Below are 25845 nucleotides of genomic sequence, written 5' to 3' on the forward strand. Positions count from 1 at the left end.
AGGGGCGGGGCGACGGGCCGGAAGCCACGCAGGGCCACGTCTGCTGGTGCGGAGCGCCGCAGTCTGATTCCCAGCGCCGCGGCGGGGGAGGTGGTCCGCGTGGTGGAGGTGAGGGGGCGTCTCTCTGCAGAGGTGAGCTGGGCCGGAGGCTCGGCGGCGGCGGGAAGGAGACACTCTGGTCTGCCTGGGTTGGGTAGACGGACAGGATGGTGGGCAGGCAGGCGGACTGGCTCGCGGACGGCGCGGGACACACCTACTCACCGCTGCGGCTCGGGAGCAGGCTGGTGGCGCCGGCCCGAGGGTAGCGAACTGGGGCAGGGGGCTCGTCCCCCTCCAAGGCGGAGTCTCAGAGCTGACTCGGAAAAGTGGGGGCGAGAGGAGAGGGGAACTAAACTCGTATTGAAGTTTGGATGGAAAAATTGAATGAGGGGGGCAGTTCTCAGATTTTCTTAGAGTGGAAACAGTTTGGATTTGAAAATACTTTTTTTAAAGCCTTCGAATGGTCTTTGAAAGTAGTTTTAGGACCTGAAACGCTTTAAAGGGTGGAAACATTTTATCTTGACTTAAAAAAAAAAAAAAAAAAAAGGACTTTCTGGCTGAAAAGGGACTGGTTTACGCCCTTTTGAATAAACATGATACATTACTGACTAACTGGTCAGTTTTGAATAAAACGTTTTCAGGCTTGTGAAGTAGATTTAATGACTCTGGGTCAAAATTAACTTCCTGAATGCCAGCTTTTTCCAAACTGGACAAAAGCAAACATTTTCACCATTTCCTTTAGCTTTTGTTTATCCAAATAGTAGTGAAGGGAAGTAAAGAAAACAAGATAGTTAGGCTGATGGCTATGGGGACTGTTGTTCATCCCTGAACTAACTGGTAATGGGGCAGGTCCAGGAAGTGGATAGTACATACAGCTGAGGTTGGAAGCCCCAAGTTCCACCTAAAACCTGAGTATCCCAGAGAAGAAAGTAGTAGTGGGCTAAGGGCTGATGTTATTTATTTATTTACTTATTTATTTATTGTCTTTTTAAGGCTGCACCCACCTCATATAGCAGTTCCCAAGCTAGGGGTCAAATTGGAGTTACAGCTGCGGGCCTCCGCCACAGCCACAGCTGCTCAGGATCTGAGCTGCATCTGCGACCTACACCCCAGCTCACAGCAACGCTGGATCCTTAACCCGATGTTTGATTTTCAAAATTAAAGTGGGAGTTCCCTGGTGTCATTCATCAGGTTAAGGACCTGGTGATGTCCCTGCCGTGGCCTTGGTTGGATCCCTGGCCTGGGAAATTCCTCATGGCGTGGGGGTGGCCAAAAAAATTAAACTAAATTAAAGGTAAAAGGAAGGTGTTGCTGGTTTCAGAGCTTAATTTAGAAGGGTGTCTCCATCCTCCCTTATGAAAATACAAAAATCCACTGCAAGGTGTATCAGGAGGTAGGGCAGTCTTGGAGAGGAGACTTTGCCCTTTGCTTTTCCTTTGGGAATAGGTCTCTGTAGCCTGGGAGAAATAGCAGAAGTACACAGATTTCCCAGGTACTTCGTCTGCTCTGCGGTCCCAGCCCACTTGAGAATGTGACCTTAGGTGTCTGTCAGCAGCTCCTCATGTAAAATTTAAATTGTTTAACTGAGACCCAGGATTAAGTTTTCCTATTTGTAAGAGGAGATGATCCCTGATCTTGTAGGAATCTCTGAATCTAGTTAAGGAATCTTCGCTTTAGTTGGGAATGGACCATTTTAAGTTTGCCTAGGGCCCGGGAATTGTTGGGGACGATGTGATTTCTGTTCTCAAGTGGATGATCCAGGTAATGCTAACCCCCCTGGATTTTTTCTACCATTCTTTTCTCTCAAACATAGAGAGAAAACATAGAGCCTCTCCTCTTTGGGGAGGCTCAGAATGAATCAGATCTCTCAGTTTGGGGTGCAAGGTTTTTGTTTGTTTGTTTTTTTGTTTGTTTTTTTGTTTACTTTTTACAGCCCCACCTATGACATGAACGTTCTGGGCTAGGGGTTGAATTGGAGCTGCATCTGAGGCCACAGCCACAGCAACACCTCATTCTTAACCCACTAAGGGAGGCCAGGGATTCAACCTGCATCCTCACAGAGACAATGCCAGGCCCATAACCTGCTGAGCCATTACAAGAACTCTAGGATGGCAATTTTTGGAGCAAATTGTCTTTGAAAGATTTCTTATTATGTCTGAAAAATATTCCTTAGTTTTGTAGACATGGATTTAGATGCCATTACCAAGCACTCAGCATCGCATGCCAAGCCTGATGGACTCATTCTTCAATATGGGACCGCTGGATTTCGAACGAAAGCAGACCGTCTTGATCATGTCATGTTTCGAATGGGATTATTAGCTGTCCTGAGGTCAAAGCAGACAAAGTCTACCATAGGAGTCATGGTAACAGCATCACACAATCCTGAGGTAATGCATTTAGTGCCCCCAGTAAAGCAAAGACCAAACCTTTGTTTGCAGGACCAAACCATAGTGTCTGAGCGCTTTGATCCAAAATAGATTCCAGTTCTCAGAATATGCCCTCTCACTGCTACATGCCTTTGGCTTTGAAATGACTTCCTTAAACAAGTGGTCATTTAGCTCATGACTGTTTAAAGGGTGTGGAGAGAATGAAATGAGATGGTCATTTTTTTTTCTTTTTTTTTGCTGTGTGTCCATATTGAGAAATAACAGAATGTCATTCCCAAGTAGTTGCAGTGAGACAGCGTCAGTAATAAAAACTGTTACTGCTTTTAGTTGAGCAAAGTTGGAAGAGCTTGGAGACAAGCAGGGGAAGGGGCACGGGCAAATATTTGAAAAGATTTAACTCATTTTGAAACTTTTCAGACAACATTTCTATAGCTGGGGCATGGTTTCCTGTTCTGAACGAACAGCCTAAATATGGGGTTCTGCTTTGGGCAGGTTATTGATGAGGCCCGATGGTTCTAGTGTTCCTGATAAGTCTTTGAAGCGTTCCTTTTGACACAGTTGATCTTATTCTGTACTGGCCTGTAACTCACTAATACATGGTTTAAATAATACACTTGTGTTTGCTACGATATGAGACTTGTACCTTCGTAGCTAAATCAGCAGCAGTTTTTATGTGTGTTAGTGAAGGATTGTAACCTCCTCTCCACCCCAACCCTGAAACAAAAGGACGTTGCTTATTCAGTTTGAACGTGGATCACTGTGATTGTGTGTGTCTACATCTCCATAATTGCTTAATGACTTGTAGGCAGAACCCCAAATTCATTGTGAGTTCCAGAAGCACTTCTCAAAACAATTCTTAGCTAGCTGTTGACATTTACTCTGAACCACACTTTATATCTTTCCAGAAATTTGAGCTGCCCAGAATGGAGGTGCCTCTTCTCAGCTTCTGTGCCACACCCACTGGCTGAACACCCACTGGCTAACACGATGGCCAGTGTGTTCTCAGAGTACAGCCAGAGCAAAAGGATCCCCAGGGCCCTGGTTCTGCCACACTTGTACCTGATCAGTTAGTTGCCGGCCAAAGCAGAGGTAACAGCCCTGGAATACAGCTGGCATGTGTGGCACAGTGGCTGTGGGTTTAAGACTCAAGTAGATTTGATGTTTTAATACCAGCACCAACACTTATTAGCTGTGTGAACATGAGCAGATTACTTGCTCTGAATTTTAGTTTTCTTCAATTAAGACCAGAGTGACCGTAGGGTTCTTAGGTGGAGCTCATGTGTGGTGAGGATTTGCGGAGGTGATAGAAATATGACATCTGGTCCTGTGGCTGGCCTTCAGCAGTCACCAGGGAGACTGGCCGGCCTTCACTTTCATTGGGGGGACAGCAGCTTGAGTGTACTTCTTCATGTCACCCTCACAGCTGTGCACAGATGGCTTCTCATTTGTTTTTCTTTGAAGGACGACAATGGTGTAAAATTGGTTGACCCTTTGGGCGAAATGTTGGCGCCCTCCTGGGAGGAACATGCTACCCATTTGGCAAATGCTGAGGAGCAAGATTTGGCACGAGCCTTGGTGGCCATCAGCGAGGAAGCAGCTGTGAATCTGCACCAGGACGCCTTCGTGGTGATCGGTAGAGATACCAGGTGACTGTCGCAGCTGCCAGCGAAAGCTTCTTTGGGAACAGTGGTTGCCTTAGTTTTAGCCCCTGGGACCAGGTGAAAATCAAGCCAAGTGGAACTGCCCTGAGAGGCTTCTCCACATCCGGGTCTTTTCAGTAGGACATGGGGGCCAAGTCACTGCTCTAGCTTGGACTTTGAGCCCCAGCTCTCACACTTACTATGGGAGCTGAGCAGGCACTTATCCTTTCGGAGCTCACCTTTGCTCACCTGTGATATGTTGGTGATGAGGCCTGCATCGTGTGATCCCTATTGAGAATGGCAAGAGATAATGTAGGTAGTGTACTTGGTTCCTGGCTGCAGAGAAGCACAAGCAAATGTCTTCCATCCCTTTTCTTCTGTAGGTTTACTCAGTCTCCATAGGGTAAGAACAGGTGATTGTAAGTTACTATTTTTAGAGGTTTATTTTATAACCTGTGTTATTGGTTGATCATATGTCATTTTCCCATGCTGGAGTTCATGGGAAAACATTAACAATCTATATTATTTCCATGTATTTGTCATGTTTGGCAGCTTTTACCTTCTGTTACAAAAAAAAAGATTATTATAAATGTTAGATTAAAAGTGTGCTTTGAAGCAGAAGCATTCTCTTTTGCGTAAGATCTGGTTTTAGCTAAGGTTCTTTTTTTTTTTTTTTTTTAAATCTTTTTAGGGCCACACTCATGGCATATGGAAGTTCCCAGGCTAGGGGTTGAATCGGAGCTGTAACCGCTGGCCTGCACCTCAGCCATAGCAATGCCAGATGCAAGCTACATCTGTGACCTACACCATGGCTCACGGCACCACCAGATCCTTAATTCACTGAGTGAGGCCAGGGATCGAACCCACTTCCTCATGGATACTAGCTGGGTTTGTTACCACTGTTCCATGATGGGAACTCTCCAGAGATTCTTTCTAGAGGATATTCGTGCTCAGTCTCTGAATGACTTGGACTAGTGTTTGACCCTTACTGTATTACCAGAGGGACTTCCTCATATCACTGACTGTGGATTTATAGGCAGCACAAATAGCCAAGTGACTTATGATCTGAAGCAAATTATCTCTCAGTAAAGCCGTCCACATGTATTTGCCTCTCAGCTATTATCTAGTTTAAATAATAGAGAAAATCTTTTTCTACAAGGCATTTGTCTATTGATCTGCTTTATTTTTAGGAGGTAGACTGACTTTTTATAATGAAAACTAGGTTCTATACTCTTAATGGTCTAATACCCAGCATGCGTTGTACACGGCGTATGCATTCATTGTTCACTGTTCTCAGGCAGTGTAGGTGTTGTTACAGTCACACCTGAATAGGGATTTGGATGGGTATAGTGTATGCTTTATCCCTCTTTTCTAAATTCATTTCAGAGCCAAACTCTCCAAGAAATATATTGTGAAAGGCTACTGGAAAATGCTTCCACTTTACCTGTATTATCTTTTCAGAGTTTGCAAACTTGGCAGGTTTCATTCAGTTCAAATACAATGGACTTATTTTTCTGAAACCTGTAGCACAGAATTTCAGCATATGCTTTCACACATAGCAGCTCAGTCAGTCTTGGGATAGGATATTATTTTCTCCCTTTTCTTTCCTAGGCCCAGCAGTGAGAAACTTTCAGAGTCTGTGATAGATGGCGTGACTGTCTTAGGAGGTCAATTCCATGGTACGTAGTTATCGTGACTCGTAAATTAATCTTTAAAAAACTTTTTTAAATAGGTCACAAAATGAGTACATATTTAACTTAGAACTAAGTTTGAAAATACAGATTAAAAACTTTAAAAAGAAAATGAACTCAATGTAAGAGTTCTCGCTGTGGTGCAATAGAATTGGCAGTGTCTCTGCGGTGCCAGGACATAGGTTTGATCCCCGGCCCTGGCACAGTGCCTTAAAAAAATCCAGCATCACCATACTGCGGCTCAGATCTGATCCCTGCCTAGGAACTCCTTATGCCACAGGGAGATCAAAAAAAAAAAAAAAAAACACTCAATATAAACTACTAGCTTTTTTTTTTTTTTTTTTTGCTTCTTAGGGCTGCACCTGTGGCATATGGAAGTTCCAGGCTAGGAGTCGAATCAGACCTATAGTTGTTGGCCTACAGCCGCAGCAACGTGGGATGCAAGCCTTGTCTGGGACCTGCACCACAGCTCATGGCAACGCTGGATCTCTGACCCACTAAATGAGGCCAGGGTCAAATCTGCATCCTCTTGGATACTAGTCAGATTCATTTCTTCTCCACTGCAAAGGGAACTCCAGGCTTTTTAAGTTAAAAAAATTAAAAAATTTTTTTTCTGGGCATGGCTAATATATTTTACTTGTCAGAGATTAGATATAGGAAATACTGATCTTAAGCCACTTGTTCAGTAAGGCTGAATTTCCTGCGGTAAAAACCCTTGCAGTTGTTTGAAGATGTTCATTCTGGGGTTTTGGTCAATAATCACACATACCCTGGTAGCCAGTCACGTGGTGAGTCCGCTGTCCTGGTCAAGTCATCATGGGAAATATCCTTGGCCTACTCATAAACATGATGTTAAGTTTTGACAGGTGGATTTTCCCATTTTATCAAATGAAGAATTACATGCAGCACAATAGGCTGGCATCCTCATGTCACTTGTGCACCTTGTGAAGGTGGTGTCTCTGCAGTGGTTGATCCTGACCCCTTCAGCCTCCTTGTGTTCCCTCCCTTTCCAGTTACCTGACCTCTTCTAGGACTCTCTTGGTTTGCTTCTCCGTTAGCGCTTCTGGTCATCGAGGCTCCATCCTGGTTCCTCCAGGGAACTGTCTCTTGGACACTTATCTATGGTAAAGCAAGATCACCCAGTCCGGGGTCACCCAGGTCCCAGGGTCCCAGGAGGGTTTGCTTAAGCCTCAGGGGCACTGCACACCTCCAGGTGCATTGCACTTTGTCACCTGTATATGCATGGACCTCTCTTGCATTGTGCCTTGTCACCTGTGTGTACATGGACCTCCAGGTGCACTGCGCCCTGTCACCTGCGTGTGCACTTTTCTGGGGAGAGAAGTTATAGCTTTTGTCAGATATTCAAAGGGATCCATGATTTAAACTTAACCCTCTGAATCTGTATTTTAAAGTTTATTTCAGTTGCTGTCTTGGCAGCTCCCCATGCTGTGACTGCTCCCTTTCTTTAACTTCTGTTTCCTTGGCTGCTATTACTTCTCTGTTGGCTGGCTCCTCTCCCATCTCTCCTAACACAGGCATTCTTCACCTCTTGCTTTCACTTGGTCTCATTTCTGAATGAGCATCTTTACTGCTGTGGCTACAGCTGTATGTATTCTTTTTTTCTTTTTTCTTTTCCTAACGCTGCACCTGCAGCAAATGGAAGTTCCCAAGTTCCGGCCCAGGGATGGAATCCGCGCTGCACTTGCCACCTATGCCACAGCTGTGGCAATGCTGGATCCTTTTTAACCTACTGTGCCAGGCTGGGGTTGAACTTGCACCTCTTCAGTGACCTGAGCCACTGCAGTAAGGCTCTTAACTCACCGTACCACAGTGGGAACTCCATAGCTGCATATATTCTTTTATTCATTCATTCATCAGTTGATCAAACATCTTTGCCTCCCTGCTGTGTACAGCCCTCCATGCAGTCTGCTTCACCGCATATCACAACCTGCATTGAGAAACCCATTTTTTTTTATCATTGTACGCATGCACACATGCCTGCGTGTATAACTGAAGATTTCATTGAACAGGGCTGACCCATGATACTACACTATTGCATGCAGCTGTTCTTGTTAGAAAAAGGCAGAAATGCTGGCTGGATCTCACTAAGTAGATACGATGGCCTGTCGACAGGCTCCGGCTTGAGGTTTGAGAGCACCAGTCAGTGATGTCTCCACGTACGTAGGTGGCTGCCCCCACCCCAGATCCACCCTGCCCCAAACCCTGTTCTTTTTGCCATTCCCCAGAATGGTTGACTTTTTCAGCACTGTCATTCTGACTCTGAAACCATCTGTTTTCTTGTGTTTTTAAAATTTATTTATTCATTGTTTTGAGAGGGTTTTTTTTGTTTTGTTTTGTTTTACCCTTTGCTCATTTCTGTCTCTAAGTTGATGTATTTTGGCAAATGAAAGGAAGATACTGAGGGAAGCTAGTAAAGAACAGGGTTAGGGGAGCTCACTGGTGGCTCAGTGGCTTAAGCATCTGGCACTGTCACTCCTCTGGCTCTGGTTACAGCTATGGTGTGGGTTTAATCTCAATTCCTGGCCCAGGAACTTCTGCATGCTGTGACCAAAAAAAAAAAAAAAAAAAGAAAAGAAAAAGAAAAAAAGACTAGGGTTAGAGAGGTCAGCAGGGGTCAAGTTCTAAGCTTTATAGGTCGTGGTAAGAATTGGGGTTTTATACTACATGCAGTGGGATTCCATTGAAAGTTTTTTGCTTGTTTGTTTTTTGGCTGCCCTGCTGCATGAGTTCGCAGGCCAGGGATCCAGTTTGAGCCACATTTGTGGCCTACACCACAGTTGCAGCAGTGCTGGATCCTTAACTCACTGTGCTGGGCTGGGGATTGAACCTGCATCCCAGAGCTGCAGAGATGCCAAAGTGGGAACTCAGCATTGAAAGTTTTCACGCCTGAGCATATAATCACATTTTCATTGGAAGCCAGTCACTCTGAATGTTGTGGAGAGGTAGAGGGAAGTTGTAAGAAAGGAAAAGAAACCACCTAGGAGACAGTGCAGTCATTCATGCGAGACTGATGCTAGTGAGGAAAATGGGAAAAAATTGGAATTAGTAATGGATCAGAAGAAGTTTGTGATATGGTGTGAGGCTAGAGCTGTGAAGAATGGATTTTGGGTTTCTGGGTTGATCTGTGAAATAGGTGGTAATGCTTTTTAATAAGTAACTGTCAATAATGGTCACTTAATTTTTTTTCTAATTGGTTACAAAATCCTTTTGTTTCAACCTTCAGTGTGTCTTTTGGAATACTGTTTTTCCTCTCCTTAGACACTTCCATTAAGCTAATCTTAGCTCTTAAGCCACTTTTTTTGACCTCTTTCACCTTCTCCCACATAATCCTTATGCCAAAGCTGAAGTTGCCTTCATAAAATACCATTTCTATTATGTAACTGCAGGGCTAAAGAACCTAAGGGGATTTTTGTTTCCTGTCCAAACTCTTATGCTTGACTTTGAAGACCACTGATGGATTTTGTCCCAGAGTATTATTAGATCCTGGTCCATCTTTGCTCTTTCTCTTGTTTCTTACTCCCGGTGCTTTTATGTGTTTCACTAGTTGGACTATAAGCTGTTTGTTTTCTTGGACAACATTTGTGGGCCATTCTTGAGGTTTATGATGAAGGTGCATTTCCCTGGCTGAGTTTAGTGTTTGCCTCTGCTGGGTGCATAGGATCCCCCTGGCTGGTGGGTGACAAAGTTCTTTGATGACAGGGTTCCTTTGGGTCCCTGTGACTACATGAGTTTGGGCTGGGAGTCTGGGGAAGGCCTTGCTGTGGTGACAGCTCTTCAGGGGTGGGCTTTCCCCCTCTGCTAGTTCCAAGTCAGCTTTCTGGGGAGGAGGTCCAGGGGCTGACTCCTTCTGGCTTTCCCCTGTGCTGAAGAGTAGTCCTTTAGGCTTCACTTCCTGAGGGCCTGTTCTCCCGGGTTACACATCTCAGACCAGCCGTGGACTTTGTGCACTGAGAACCACAGCTCCACTTCTGGTTTAGAGGAAAGCCCTCAGAGCAAAACTGGCTTCCCTCAGCCCATATTCCAGAGTCCTCGCTTCACATAGATTTTGGCCAAATTCCTTTGTAACATTGGTACTGCAGTTCTTTTTAAAAAGAGGTTTTTCTCCTATTTAGCATTTCTGGATTATTTTCAGGAGGAGGGTCATCTCAGTCATGTAGTTTGTAATGTTACTGGAAATAGAAGTCAATGATGACTTTCCTACATTGCTCTATTTTTACATTGTGACCAGTCTATACTAAAAGATTGGGTTTTGCTATCAGTACTAGTTCTTCTTTCTTTTAGAATTGAGTATGTGTCTAATATGTGTCTTTTCTACAACCAGTTAATTCTGGCACGGTTCAGGTGAAGGGCTAAGAGCCACAACACCCCATCCCTGGCTAGGCTTTCAGATGCCAGTTACCTGGGTTTCTGACAGCTCTCTCCCTGGGGGTGAGTTAATTTGCTTCGATAGTTAGAATTCAGGGGAACATTTTACTTACTAGATTACCAGTTTAGGGAGTTCCCTGGTGGCCTCATGGTTAGGCACTTTCACTGCTGTGGCCTGGATTTGAGCCCTGGTCTGGGAACTGAGGTCCCATATCAAGCTGCCCACGGCAAGATGAGCCAGAAGCACGCAGATGGCAGAGATTTCTGCGGGAAGGGGCGTGGAGCATCAGTGCTATCTGGGCACACCAGTCTCCACTTGCTCACCAATCTGGACCGCCATCCTTTTGGCTTTTCCTGGAGGCCTCATTACATGGGTGCAATTGATTAGATCATTGGCCACTGGTGTTTGAACTCCTCCTCTAGCCCTCCCCCTAACCCCTCCTCGGAGTTGGGGAGAATGGGAGGGTGCTGAAAGTTTCCATTCTCTAATCACCTGGTTGATTCCCTGGCAACCACTCCCATCCTCAGGTTTCTAAGGGCTGTCCAAAAGCCACCTTGTTAACATAGCAAAAACACCTTTATTGTTAAGGAAATTCCAAGGGTTTAGAGCCTCTGCCAGAAATGGGGACAGAGACCAAAATTATATTTCTTACTGTAATATCACCCTGTGACATGTAAAGTTACCACGATTTCATGGATGTATATACCTATTTCTGGAGCGCCTAAAAGTTAGCGTTTCTCGTGTTTTCTGTCTTTTTCTGAAGAGGATTTGTCACCCTGAAATTCACGCGCTAGGAGTCTTGTTTTTATTCGCAAGTATGGTAAGTTGTTCTTTGTGTTTCTGTGACAGACTATGGCTTGTTGACGACACCGCAGCTTCACTACATGGTGTGCTGTCGAAACACCGGTGGCCAGTATGGAGAGGCGACCATAGATGGCTACTACCACAAGCTCTCCACAGCCTTTGTGGAACTTAGCAAACAGGTGAAAGTCTTCCCAGTGTGGTTAGAGTTTGAGCACATGACTCAGATAACATCAGGAGAACAATTTAATTAGATAATTTGTTACCCCTTCTCCTTTTCCCAAAACACTGCCCATCTCCCTTTTCCTTTTAGGGCTCCGCAAGATCTCACCCTTGCATCCTGCTAACGCTGTTGTGAGCGTTTGCTTGGCAAGGAGTGTGGCATGTTCTGAAATGGCTGGGGGAGACCGCGGTGCATCCGCAATCATCATAAGTGTTCCTTCAAAGGAATTTGCTCAGAGAATTATTGCACTTGCTGCTGGCCTCATACTTGAGGCGTCTGCCATCCAGAAAGCTTTTCTTCAGTGTGTGTATTAGCTTCATAAACCTGAACAAGATTTGAGGAGTATAATGTGTTTCATCAGCTAATATTGAGTGTATGTTATTGTCAGACACAGTTAACCCAGTCCAAGGCCTCATTCTCATAGAACTTAGATTCTGGGATGAGGTTGGGCAGGAGGGGAGACTGACAAGAAAAAAGGCAAATATGCCCGGTGCTGTCACAGGCTATGAAGAGGGAATGAGCAGTGTTCTTACCGCTCATTCATTCCCACATTTGAGGAACTGTCGTGTAATGCAGAATCTGATAATATTTTAAGAGACCTTGCTTAATTGAGGCAACATTCTAAGTTCCATTTCCATAATTTATTCAGTCAGTGAAAATGTTTAGTGAGGCATTTTCAAATTTTACTTTGGTGTAAACCAGTATTCATCTGAACGTGAGCACTCTTTTGTTTCCTGGGTCAGAATAGACAAGTTAACTGAGATAATGGAGGATGTCTACCTATGCGTATGTATATATATGCTTTATGCTTCACTTTTACTTTTAACTTTCAATTTTTCCTCCATGTGTGTTTTCCATTTCAGGCCTCCTGCAGTGGAGATGACCACAGAACACTGAAGGTTGACTGTGCAAACGGCATAGGGGCCCTGAAGCTAAAAGAAATGAAACACTACTTGCCCCAGGGGCTGTCAGTTCAGCTATTTAATGATGGGACCAAGGGAAACTTAATCATTTCTGTGGGGCCGACTTTGTGAAAAGTCATCAGAAACCTCCAGAGGGTATGTGAAATACTGGTTTCACAGAGTTCTAAAAACACATTTCATTTACGGACAGAGGTGGTCAAGTGACTTAAGAGCCATGCAGCTCATCCTGGCTCTGCCATCGTTAGACTCTGTCAGCACTGCACAAAACATGTCTGTTCCCAGCCTTCAAGTCATGTGAGTCCTCTCAGGGTGTAGGACATTGGGTGGAAGATGCAAAATCCAAGTGAAATTTTAGCAGTGGTTCTCGAGCTTTAGGAGGCATCAGATTGGCTGAAGGGATGGTTAGCTGACAGATTCCTGGGCTCTACCCCCGAGTTACTGATTCTGTAGGCCTGAGGTAGGACTTAGATAGGAATTCACATTTCTAGCACATGCCCAGGCCTTGTTGATGGTGCTGATCTGGGGACCATGCTCTGAGAATCGCTTATCAAAGGGATAGCACTAGTGGAGTTCCTGCTCTGGTGCAACAGAATCAGCGGTGTCTTGCTCTGTGGGTTAAAGATCTGGTGTTGCCACAACTGTGGCTCCTCTCTGCTCCCTGGCTCAGAAACTCCATATGAGGCAGGGCAGCAAAGAAAGAAAAGAAAAAAAGGATAGCACTAGTAAGTAGCTCTGTTTTTCACTGTATCTGAATTAGACACATAATGGAATACAACTCTGCTTAGTTACCATAGCAAAATCCATGACTTCCACAGCTGGTGTGTTAGGTGGGGAGACTGTTCTTCTCATAGTTGTTGTAGTAAGAGGTGTTTCATATTTAAGTTCCATTACGGATCCCAACTTGTTAGCCTTTGGGCCAGACCTGGCTTGCAGGTGTATTGTGTGGTCTACTGTGTGTGTGTGTGTGTGTGTGTGTGTGTGTGTGTGTGTGTGTGTCTGTCTCTGTATGTTTAATTGCATTAGTTGCCACCATTTAAAAATTCTATGATTTCACTGAAATCCTGGGATCTCTGGCTTCTCTTTATGGAAATTAGAAAATGTCCATTCTGGAATTCCCATCATGGCACAGTGGAAATGAATCCAACTAGGAACCATGAGGTTGCAGGTTCAATCCCTGGCCTCACTCAGTGGGTTAAGGATCTGGCGTTGCCGTGAGCTGTGGTGTAGGTCGCAGATCAGCTTGGATTTGGCGTTGCTGTGGCGTACGTAGGCTGGCAGCTACAGCTCTGATTAGACCCTTAGCCTGGGAACCTCCATATGCTGCAGGTGCCGCCCTAAAAAGACAAAAGACAAGAAAACGCCCATTCTCACGAGGCCTCAAATTAGGGCTCACGTTAGGGCTGCAGTGGGGTGGCCCACCCGCTTCGGCTAGGACATTCCCCCACAGGGTGCCATACACCTCCCCGCTTGCCCCTCTCATTCATGTCCTGCCTCACTGTAGGAAGTGTTTCAGCCTAGTCAGCCAGTTTGAGCTCCTTTTCACTGAATGGCTTGTTTTGACCTCTGTTGACAATCTAGCTCAGGGTTGCTTGCTTAGCCATTCACTGGCTTTGAGCTTGTTCTTTCTCCTGCCCTATAGGATGGCCTCCATTTCTGATTCCTGCATCTTGTGCTGTGCCCCACAGCCCACCTCACAGTCACAATAGTCACATTCCAGACACAAGCCTTTCATTTCTTGGGTTGGTCCCTCCACTCCTGTCCTGGCAGAAGAGCCACATCTAATTTGATGTACCAGTTGCTGAGTTTTCAGTAACTTTAGGCAGATTACACAAGCCATTGATCTCTCATGGGTTATAATTCTTTGCCCTTAATTACCAGTGTTCGTTATTGATGCTGTGACCACATAAAAATCACCTTTCTCAGAATTAGATCAAAGCATATAACCTCATCTCTTGCCAATTATTTTTTTATATGTAAAGGACGTGGTACTAGGGGAACTGTATTCAGAAACACCTGTAGCTTACAAAACTGTGGGAGCCTGTATTGCCAAACCACTGGCTGATAAGATGGAATTTTATTTTAGTATCCTGTTGGGTTTTGGCTTAGATTATGAAAATTCCTTTTTCACTTAGCTGTGAAAGATACTGATAAAAAAGGTAGATACCAGCTGAAAAATACCAGTAAACCTGTATACACATTTAAGAGTTAAGACATTAGTTTTTATTTGGAGGGATAATTTTAAATACCTCTTGCCAAGTCATAGTGGACCTGGTTCCGTGTAACACAGAAGGCCAGTTATGATGAATACTGAACTGAAAACATTGTCCCTTGTAACTGGTGTAAGAGAAAAACCAAAAACTTCTCATGTCAAGTTTTATTCCTATTCCTTAGACTGAAATGGCATTTTAACAATTTTGTGTGCTAGGAATTGAGATGAAGGCCAATGAAAGATGCTGTTCCTTTGATGGAGATGCAGACAGAATAATTTACTACTACTGTGATGTCGATGGCCACTTTCATCTTATAGATGGAGACAAGATTGCCACACTAATTAGCAGCTTCCTTAAAGAGCTCCTGTTGGAGGTACAGTGGGGTGGCTGGCCGCCCTTTAAAGCCAGACTCATTTGGTGAGGTTGTTCTGTGTCAGGCAGTCACATGAACATCTCAAAGCCATAACTCATGGGAAGTTCCTTTCATTTGCGGCCAAAAAAAAAAAAAAAAAGGTCATTCTGATCATTTCAGCGTTGGGGCTCTGGTTTTGGAACCTGAGGGAGTGCCCTTTGCTTTTTCACATTGGCGAAGTTTTGTGATTGGAAGCTTTCTCAAGTTTTAGTTTCTTCACACCTGGCATTTTAATGAGATTTCCATGAACGTCATTCCCCAGAGCCTCAAGTTTAAACAGAAAAATCTCATCCTTTGAGGAATTTATTTACTATGATTGTGATAAGCTCCATGATAGGAGATTTATTTTGTTTCACTCTTTTGGAAATCTCAGGCTAGCTCTAAGTATAAAGTATGATGATACCTATTTTATCTGGAAAACGTATACTTTAAGATTTCAGTGTATTCTTTTATTAAAAAACTAAAGAGGAGTTCCCGTCGTGGCGCAGTGGTTAACGAATCCGACTAGGAACCATGAGGTTGCGGGTTCGGTCCCTGCCCTTGCTCAGTGGGTTACCGATCCGGCGTTGCCGTGAGCTGTGGTGTAGGTTGCAGACGCGGCTCGGATCCCGCGTTGCTGTGGCTCTGGCGTAGGCTGGTGGCTACAGCTCCGATTCAACCCCTAGCCTGGGAACCTCCATATGCCGCGGGAGCGGCCCAAAGAAATAGCAACAACAAAAAAGACAAAAAAAAAAAAAAAAAAAAAAAAAAACTAAAGAGATCAAGAAGCCACAGTATCTTTAAAAACAGTCTCTGTTTTTCATTTAATTTTACAGGCAAAAGACGGATTCAACTTCATAAGAATAGTTAAGCGAAAATTGTTAAGTAAAAGGAAAGCCCTACATACATGAATGACTTTATGAATAATTATGCTGTCAGAGTTCCCGACGTGGTACAGCAGAAACAATCTGGTTAGGAACCATAATGTTTTAGGTTCAATCCCTGGCCTCACTCAGTGGGTCAAGGAGACAAGATAGCCACACTATCTTGTGTGTGGTCCATAATTTATATGAAGATTCACCCTTAGTGTTGCATATTCTACAGGTGTAGATGAATGTGGAAGAACATGTTCCCATCCTTATGGCATCATACAAGGCATTGCCGTGAGCTGTGGTGTAGGTCACAGACATGGCTCGGATCTGGCATTGCTGTGGCTATGGTGTAGGCTGGTGGCTACAGCTCTGATTGGACCGCTAGCCTGGGAACCTCCATATGCCTAAAAAGACAAAAGACAAAAAACAAAAAAACAATTACACTGTCAACCCTTAAGGGTTTTAAACCTGCCCAGAAATCCACCTCAGTATGTGGTTTCCCTCTGTCTCCTAATGAAGCTTGTTATTGGTCATGCACCAGCATTCGAGATAATGAACATTTCTTACCTGTAGGAGGAAGAAAAAAGATAGCTTCGCAACCAAGATGTCTTTCATAGGCAAATAAATGGTGGTACATGGAGACCATGAAATATTTTTCAGCAGTAAAAGGAAATGAACCATCAATCCATGGAAAGACATGGAGGAAAAGTGAATGTATATTATGAAGTGACAGTCAGTCTGGAAAGGCTGTGTATTATAGTACGAGTCCAATTACATGACAACCTGCAACACAAAAACTCACAGAAACTCTAGAGACAGTTGAAAGATCAGTGATTGCAAGGGGAGGGAGGAAGTGGACACTGAGGGATGAATAAATGGAGCACAGAGGATTTTTTAGGACTGAAAAGACTGATGCCATATGGATGGGAACGTGTCCTCCACATTTGTCTATACCCGCAGAATATGCAACATTAAGGATGAATCCTCATGGACCAGTATAGACTAAATCAGGTGATTTTAAAACAAAAGGATTCTGGTAGAATTGCTCTCAGTAATGCTGAAAAGTATTTTAACTTTTTTTCTGGCAGACATGTAAATTTTCAGTGAGTTATGTAAGGCACAGCTAAACTAACTGGCTGATAATCTTCTCATCCTTTAGAACTCTCATTCTGCGTTTACTTTTGTAGGGTCTTTACTGGATGGCAAGGTAATTATTATTGTTTTTGTCTAGATTGGAGAAAGTTTGACTGTTGGTGTTGTGCAAACTGCATATGCAAATGGAAGTTCAACACGGTATCTGGAAGAAGTTATGAAGGTATTGAGCCATTTCCGTTTCCTGGTAGCTTATTATCTTCTATTGTAAGATATCTCTGTGAGGAAATTACACCCTCCTAAACTTTATGGGTTGTAGTGCCTGAAGCAAGCTGTTGTCTACTTAAGGGTAAATGGAAATCAAAAATCAGAAAAGAATTTAAGTTGTTCTTTGTTCTCTGGTCTTTTGTAATGAACGTCCATCTTTGTAACAGCAGAATAAGCCAGTTTGACAGTTCAGGAGTGTTTTCATAGGGCTTGGAATCACCTCCTGGAAATACATGCACTGAGGAAGAGAGCATCCCATCCGCTTCCTGAGAGTTTCTCTTTCTTCAAGCCAGAGCCCTGTGCACTTGTCAGAGAGATGAGGAGTCGTATGGGTCCTTGAGGGGGGGCAGTTAGCTAATAGCAGTGGCCATCCCACTGATGATCAGGTGGATGAAGGACAGACTGTGTGTGGCAGATGGTACCGTGAAGTCTGTTCAATAGATACACTGCCTCAGTCTTGTCATGGGGGCGGGCGTGGGTGTGGCTCAACTCCTAATACAAGAAAAAGCGGAGGTTCGGTAGTAGAGGTGTAAGATGTGGGGGAAGATGGACAGTGGATTGAGAGTCAGAGGAACACCAGGGGTCAGGGAGGAGTCTGGCTAGACCAGCCTAACAGGACTCTTGCCAAAACACAGGCCTGGGGGTGGGAGATCCTGGCTAGACTGGTAGCAGGATTCTTGACAAAATTGGGCCCTTGGAGACACGGACAAGGACAGGACATATTCAGGCTCAGAGGAGCCCAAAGAGTCTCATTGCTGGAGGAGAACCCTTGGTCGCTGGTTGTCCTCGGCTCTGCGAGAGGTGGGCCTGCTCTCTGCCTGGGCAGTTTGCTTTCTCTCAGCAGGTTGTCTCTGTGCAGCACTGTCTGGCTTGATGCCTGTTCACTAAGAAAACTGCTTCCCTGCTCTCCTGTGGAGACATTTTCTGGGTTGGTAGATTTTATTTCTCATTGTTTCCCCGACATCCCAGGTGATCATATTTTGCATCACACTACCTGCTTTAAGAGTTAGAGGATGGGTGGCCAAAATCGGGTCTGTTTGCCTTTACTCTTTTTCTCCCTGGCTGGGGTATTTTTTGCCAACATTTGTGGCCCTTTCCACATTCCTACATTTCACTAATTTTTGTTGCCTTTCCATTCTTTTCAAGCAGGAATGGTGAAGTCCGATTTCTTTATGATCTGGTTGGTACTTTAGTTTCCATGAATGAGCACAGCAGGTGGACGAGGACCAGGCATGGTGTGCCCAGTCCACTGCTGTCACTTTTAGTCAGCTTCTTCAAGAGAATTTTCGTGTGAATTTCCTACTTTTTAAGTCTTGGCAGCTGATTCGGAATTTAAAAGAAATAGTGGGGACGCCAGATGAAACACACTGGGAGGCAGCTGGTTTGTGCCCTGATTTAAATACATCACACTAAACTCACTCATGGGACTCTCAGTTGCCTGCTGTTTGCAGGGTTTTTGTGTTTGGTATATTGTTTTAGTATTTTTCTTAACTTCTGCCTTAAAAATTTCTTATAGTAAGATACCCCATTGAAGAAACTGAGTATCAAGTGACAGTCCCTTTCTCCACACATTCTCTTCCCGATGCAGTATCTTTAGCCCTAGCCATCCTCAAGCTCTCCTCAACCGATTTGGACCTGCCCTCTTCTCACTGTGGCTGCTCTCAGTCTTGACTTAGCCATTGCTTTCCTCTCAGATCCACCCAAGGCCGGCTGCCACTGTGCTACTCCAACCACTGTCACTTCGTACTGGGATTAGCCCTGAAACCACCTTAATTTATGAGCCAGGGTTTATATAGCACACTGTGGCTTGAAGGCCACACCCAGCCTGCCAGCTATTTGCAAATCAAGCTTTATTGACATGTAGCCATGATTGTTTTCATGTGGCTGCCTTCAGACTGCATTGGCAGAATCTTGCAGTTGTGATAGAGATCAAAAGGCCTGCAAAGCCTAAAATAATGGTTATCTGGCTCTTTAGAGTAAAAGCTTGCAGACCCCTGCCCTGAGCCATTGTCCACACTGTAGCTAAACTGAGCTGTCTAAAATAATTGGATCATGTCACACACATTTGTAATCTTTCATTATAAGGGACCCTCAGCCTTGTGCTGCTTTGGTGCTGTCACTCCCCCACAGTGACACTTCTGCTTTGTGTTTTTATTGCTTAGTTGTCTTCCTCACCAGGAGGTTTTTTTTTCCTCTTGTATCCCTGGGATCATAGGTGCACAGAGAGTATTTGCTGATTGAAAAACGGCTGTTGTCTTTGTTTAAATATTGTGTTACAGGTACCTGTCTATTGTACTAAAACTGGTGTGAAACATTTGCACCACAAGGCTCAAGAATTTGACCTTGGAGTTTATTTTGAGGCAAATGGGCATGGCACAGTAAGTTCTCCTAAATTATGTCTCGCTTTTGCTGGCACTTTTTGTGATGGTGGTAATAGGTAATGCTCCATCCACTTTGCTGAAATGATTGAGATGGTGATAGAATAAGATTTAGTTAATATATCTAACTGGTTCCATGAAACTTTGGCTTTTTTTTAGACTGTAATGATCTTTGTGTGTAATGAGATACAACTAATTTGTTCCTATTATATGGTTTCTTTAAAAATATGTAGTTCTTAATTTTCCTACAAACAGGTGGCCTGTACATCATTTAAAATATTTTCCTTCAACTTAAAATATTTTCCTAGCTGTGGTGAATTGGAAAGTGTTAGGTCGAGAATTAAATTATGAGCAACTAGAGATGAGTTTAATTAGCAATAGACATATAAAAATTTTTATGGCTCTTAATAGAATGTTTGAAAAAGTTTGATACAATTCACATAAAATTTACTATTTAATGTATATAGATTTTAATATATTCATAAAGTTCATAATTTGTCTTTATTAAATATTTTTATACCTAGCCTCATTTCATAAATGGATTTGAAGTAGCTGATGGAAAATGTTACCTAGGTCAAATCATTTTAATTTAATTCAGAATTGGCTTGTAGAGGCCACTAATATAAGAAGTTCTTAGAAAATACAATTAAAATAGCACTTGAGTGATCTAATGCAGGGGTTGTAAGTGATCTTAAAGGGCAGGTAGTAAATAATCTTAGTCTTCACAGGCCATGGTGTGTCGCATCTGCTCAGATCTGCTGGTGGAGGGTAAATGAACGGGATTGGCTGTGTTCCACAAAACAAGTGAGCAGCTTGCACTTTAGTTGACCAATATGTATTTCATCAAGTGGCTGAATATAGCATGCTCTATTCTTTAATATTGGGTCTCCAAAGGCACTAAAGTCATGGGCAAGGCAGTTGAGGAACATGTGTGTTCTATTAAATGTCCATGGCACTAATGTGATATACGTGATTAGCCTCTTTTGTACTTTTGCCTAGCTTATGTCCTCACAAATTTAGGACAAGAAAACTCTACTAGTTGCAATGAATTATGTTCTTCAGAGTGAAATGGATACAGGTAAGGCTTTAGGAACCTGGTTGCCCAGAAGTAGTCTAGCTGGCACAGGGCAACATTTAAACTCAGCACGTGCATTCACCAGTTTTGTAATTCTTAAAGGAACTTTATTTCCCCCCTCGCAGTATCTTCTGGTTTCTGATTTGATCTTACATTAATTTCAAACATTCGAAAGCTGCCATTTTCCCCCCAAACTCGCTGAGTTTCAAAAGTAGTTTAAGATAGTACTTATGACTGGGGCATGCATAGTGTTTTCTGATTTTATGCTTTCTTTTGTAGGTACTGTTTAGTAAAGCTGCTGAAGCAAAGATAAGACAACTAGCAAAAGAACTGGAAGATAAGAAAGGGAAAGCTGCTAAGATGCTTGAAAATGTTATAGACCTGTTTAATCAGGTCAGAACTGATGGGGTGGTGGGTGTTTGGTTACTTTTTCATTATTCAGAAGGTGGACGGAATAATGTGCTGTATAAAAAAATCAAAGTGGAGAAGTAAGTGGTGGCAGGCTCCTTGTAACAGTTACTGAGACTTACACTAAAGTGCAGTGATGGAACAGTTTTGTGCTTCAGATTTTCAAGTAATACATAGCTTATACCTGGAGTAACAGATTCAGCGACCAAGTATATCTGTAAGGCTCAATGTATTTTTTAAAACCAGCCTTCTCAAGGGAATTCAGGAAAAATTATCTCTGATATAAGGGGTCAGATTGGGTTTGGAGTGGAGAATATGGCAATGAAAGCAAAGCTTTCAGTGAAAGCAAGAGAACTAAACCTGAGGGTCTCCCACACACTGGGCACTTTACATGCCTCGTTGTGCAAATACACAAGAAGGTCGCCAGAATTCTTATTTTGTAAATGAAACAAAGGCTTAGAGCTACTCAGTAGCAGAGTATGAATCCAACTGTATGTGTGTCTTATCACTAGGGCTCCTATTTCTCCACTTTACCATGAATGATGCTTTCTGTCAAGATACCAGCATAACCTACTATCTCGAAAGGGAGCTAGTTATAAGTAGGTTTTTTTTTTTTTTGGTCTTTTTAGGGCCACACCTACAGCATGTAGAAGTTCCCAGGCTAGGGGTCGAATTGGAGCTGCAGCTGCCATCCTGCACCACAGCCAACACCAGATCTGAGCCGCCTCTGGGATCTATACCACAGTTCACGGTACTCCCCACTGAGCGGCGCCAAGGATTGTACCCGTGTCCTTATGGACACTAGTCTGGTTTACCGCTGAGCCATGATGGGAATTCCATACATACAGTTTTGAGTCATAGAGTGCCTTGAGTTATCCAGTCTGATGTGACTTTATAGATAGATAAGCTGGAAGATTAAGGGCAAGCAGGTTTCAGTTTTCTGTGTCCTTTTATTTTCTCCTGTAGATCTCTTTTCCTCATTTTCCCCCACACCAGTCAGGAGTTAGGGGCAGCCAGCACACCTTGATTGGTTTCTAGGACAGAAAGCATTCATACCTAAGCTCTGTTTATATTGTGTCCCATATCTTGCAGGCAACTGGTGATGCAATTTCTGACATGCTGGTGATTGAGGCAATCTTGGCTCTGAAGGGCTTGACTATACAGCAGTGGGATGCTCTCTATACGGATCTTCCAAACAGACAGCTGAAGGTTAAGGTGGGAGTGAGATTTTAAAATTACTTCTTTGAAAATTAAGTAAGGCAATTTCCTGCTATACATACATACTGCATAGAAAAGACCATTTTCTCATATCTTTAAAAATTACAGAACAGCTTAATTTTTTCTTATTACAGTGTATTTTTACAGTGCTGTGCCAATTTCTGCTGTACAGCAAATTGACCCAGTCATTCATACACACATATACACACACACACACATTCCTTTTCTTCTATTATATTCTATCATAGTCTATGCCCAAGAAATTGGATGCAGTTCCCTGTGCTCTGCAGTAGGACCTCATTGCTTATCCATCCTAAATGTAGTTTGCATCTACTAACCCCAACTTCAAGTCCATCCCACTCCCTCCCCCTTCCCCTTGGCAGCCACAAGTCTGTTCTCTATAACTGAGTCTGTTTCTATTTTATAGCTAGGTTCATTTGTGCCATAGTTTAGATTCCAAACATAAATGATTATCATATGGTATTTGTCTTTGTCTTTATTTCACTTAGTATGACAATCTCTAGTTATGTCCTTGTTGCAGGGAATGGCATTATTTCATTCTTTTTAATGGCTCAGTAGTACTCCTTTTTGTGTGTGTATATGAGACTGGGTCACACACACATACTTGGGTGTATGTACATGTGTGTGTGTGCGTATGTATCTATCTATATGCACATCTCCTTAATCCATTCAGCTGCTGATGGACATTTTAGGTTGTTTCTATGTCTTGGCTATTGTAAATAGTGCTGCTCTGAACTTTGGGGTACATGTATCTTTTTGAATTATAGCTTTGTCCAGATATATTCCCACAAGTGGGATTGCTAGATAACATAGTAAAAAAAAATACAGTATAGTAAAAAAATACAGAATAGCTCTTAACCATACTGTTGTCATTGAGAAGTATTTGGTTTCCAATGGTTTCCAACTTTATTATAAATGTCTCACTTTAAAAGATTATAAAAACTTAAAAACAGAGAGCAAAATAAGGATTTCCTCTGTACCTAGCTTTAACAGATTTCAACTAGTGTCCTCTACCTCTTCCATATTATTTTGAAGCAAATCCTGGACCACTTGTTTCATGTGAAAATATTTCCTCTGCATTACTCCTGGTTTTCAGAGTATGTCCAGACGCTAGATTCTGAGAAATAGAATCTGTGGGCTGAAAAGGAGAGAATTTTTTAAAGGCATATCAGATAAATTGCTGATTGATATCTGTACATATTTATACCAGGTTATACATTCACCAACAGAACTTTTGAAAGATAGATATTAAAGCCAGAGTTCACAGAAGGGGCCGATGATTGTTCAGAGTAGTTTTTTTCTTCATCTTTGTCTTTTTATGTCTACACCTGCAGAATATGTAAGTTCCCAGGCTAAGGGTTGAATCGGAGCTGCAGCTGTGGCTGTGCCACAGCAACGCTGGACTGGAGCCACATCTGCAACCTACACAGTGGCTGTGGCAATGCCAGATCCTTAATCTACTGGGCAACACCAGGGATCGAACCCATATCCTCATGGAGACAACATCGGGTCCTTAACTCACTGAGTACAACGAGAACTCCTTGGATTAGTTTTCTTTCAGGAGATTCTTATTGTGATCCTCTTCTTAAATACTTATGATTATTTCATCAGTAACTAAGTCATACAGTAATTATGGCCATATTTAAATGGGGTCGATAAGACACTCTGTGGAAATCCATCTCTGTGCTGTACTTTGTGGGACAATAAGCTGAAATGTAGGTCTGTTCCTATTGAAATGGCCATGCTCTTTTGGTGGAAATTAGGTTGAACGGGTTTTAAGCTTCTGAATGGAGTGTGATGTAGTAACAGTGTGATGTAACAAATGCCTGTTGTGTAGGTTGCAGACAGGCAAGTAATTAGCACCACAGATGCTGAAAGACAAGTAGTTAAACCTCCTGGACTCCAGGAAGCGATCAATGACCTGGTAAAGAAGTACAAGCTTTCCCGAGCTTTTGTACGGCCCTCGGGTACGGAAGACGTGGTCCGAGTTTACGCAGAAGCCGACTCGCAGGTAAGCAGGGACAGGTCTAGTGAAGGGATGTGCATTGAGAGGAGGGGAAGGGGAGGGTGCAGCAGGTGAGAAAACCACTTTAATGGTGCCGGAATCTTCAATGTCTGACATTTATGGAGAATGTGACTTGTTTTCCAATTATCTAAGGCTCTTGTAATTTGTTACTGAAAGAGAAAGAAAGTTCTCATTTGACAAACCTAAAGTTCTTATTTCTTTTCATCAGTTCTGTAGCTAAACAAAATTCCCCAAATGTTTTTATTTATTCTAGATTTTCTGAAAGTGTCAGATTTCTGACTGTTGTGCGAATAACTAATAAATACTTAGTTTTACACTTGTTCAGGATGTGTATGCATTCTCAAGAGGATTGTATTTTTTTTCTCCTTTAAAAACATAATCCTGTTGCTTTATGAAAACAACCAGCTTTGAGGCCCATTTCTAAATCAGGTGGCACCATCATCCATGCTGCTTACATTTCATCTTTGGACTATCAATTTGTTTTTCAAAATATTGCTTTTTTTTTTTTTTCCTTTTTAAGGCTGCACCCATGGCATACGGAGGTTCCCAGGCTAGGGGTTGAATTGAAGCTACGGCAATAGCCATGCAGGATCCGAGCAACATCTGCAACCTACATCACAGCTCACGGCAACGCTGGATCCTTAACCCACTGAGCAAGGCCAGGGATTGAACCCACATCCTCATGGATGCTAGTCAGATTCATTTCTTCTGAGTCACGATGGAAACTCCCAAAGTACTCTTTTCAAATAAAACTTTATATTTGTTTCTTCACTCACTCATGTCTATTGCCTTAAACCCTTGATAAAAGAGTTTGCTCGGCTGAGACAAAGTTAGAGTGTGGTGACCAAGGACTCAGAAGGAGGTATTTACAATTATTTAATCACAATTAATTTATACAGTAGCTGGCAGCCTTTTTGCAGAAACTTAGGCCATTCCAGAATATAGTGAACAAACATCCCTGGTGGATGAGAGGATAACTGGGCTTTAGAATGACAAACTCCTAGGCTAATGTGGCCTTCTTCCCCTTAAGAACTAAGTTTTATTAAATTAGCATGATAATCAAATCAGATTCTAAAGTTAGTTCACTGGGAACTTACCTGATTTAGAAGAATGTAACTTGTTTTCCTTTTATCTCAGGGTCTTGTAATTTGTTACTGAAAGGGAAAAAACATTCTTGTTTGAATATGTTAGTGAAACAGAATCAGAAAGCTCCCCCACTCCCCAAATTGCAAGTAACCTGCTGGCTGCTGTCTCTCTCATGTAATATCCTTTCATGTGCTTCACAGGAAAATGCTGACAGCCTTGCATATGAAGTGAGCTTGGCAGTATTTCAGCAGGCCGGAGGAGTCGGAGAAAGACCTCAGCCAGGTTTCTAAGGACATTGTTTTATATTCTTGAGAAACTGGATTTTTTAATTTTTTAAAAGTTTTCATAGAATAGTACTGCCATTGTTATGATAGGTTCAAAGACATTTATAATCATAATATTTATGGTGCACTTTACTAGACTGTTTCTAGATATGATTATTTATCTTAAACACTACTAAAATAATTCTTTAGAAACAGGTAAAAATACTATACTTGTTAAATTCAGTTTTTTAAAATGAAATTTACCTCTGCTATCAGTCTCACTAATGTAAAATTCTGAAGCTCAACTATATGATTTAATCATTGACTTTATAATATATGCAAGGAAAAATTCATAAAGCTGCTAGAAAATTAAATTTTATTTAATGCCAACTCCTTGTGATGTCTTTTCCATTGTTGTTACCTCACCAAAATGTCATTGTGCAGCAC

The 25845-nt window shown here is 42.7% G+C and overlaps 1 protein-coding gene across 1 annotated transcript; it reads left to right on the plus strand.

Moving 5' to 3' along the window:
* On the plus strand, positions 18-25788 carry PGM3 (phosphoglucomutase 3). Its single transcript, XM_001924419.5, is given in 14 exon segments — positions 18-132; positions 2213-2426; positions 3888-4072; positions 5678-5745; positions 10994-11127; positions 12032-12158; positions 12161-12226; positions 14517-14674; positions 16796-16879; positions 19203-19301; positions 20656-20769; positions 21877-21999; positions 23861-24034; positions 25336-25788. Coding segments are annotated over 13 exon segments (1626 nt in total). The 5' UTR covers positions 18-132; positions 2213-2222; the 3' UTR covers positions 25426-25788.

The sequence above is a fragment of the Sus scrofa genome, chromosome 1 (genome assembly GCF_000003025.6).
Source record: "Sus scrofa isolate TJ Tabasco breed Duroc chromosome 1, Sscrofa11.1, whole genome shotgun sequence".
Classification (NCBI taxonomy): domain Eukaryota; kingdom Metazoa; phylum Chordata; class Mammalia; order Artiodactyla; family Suidae; genus Sus; species Sus scrofa.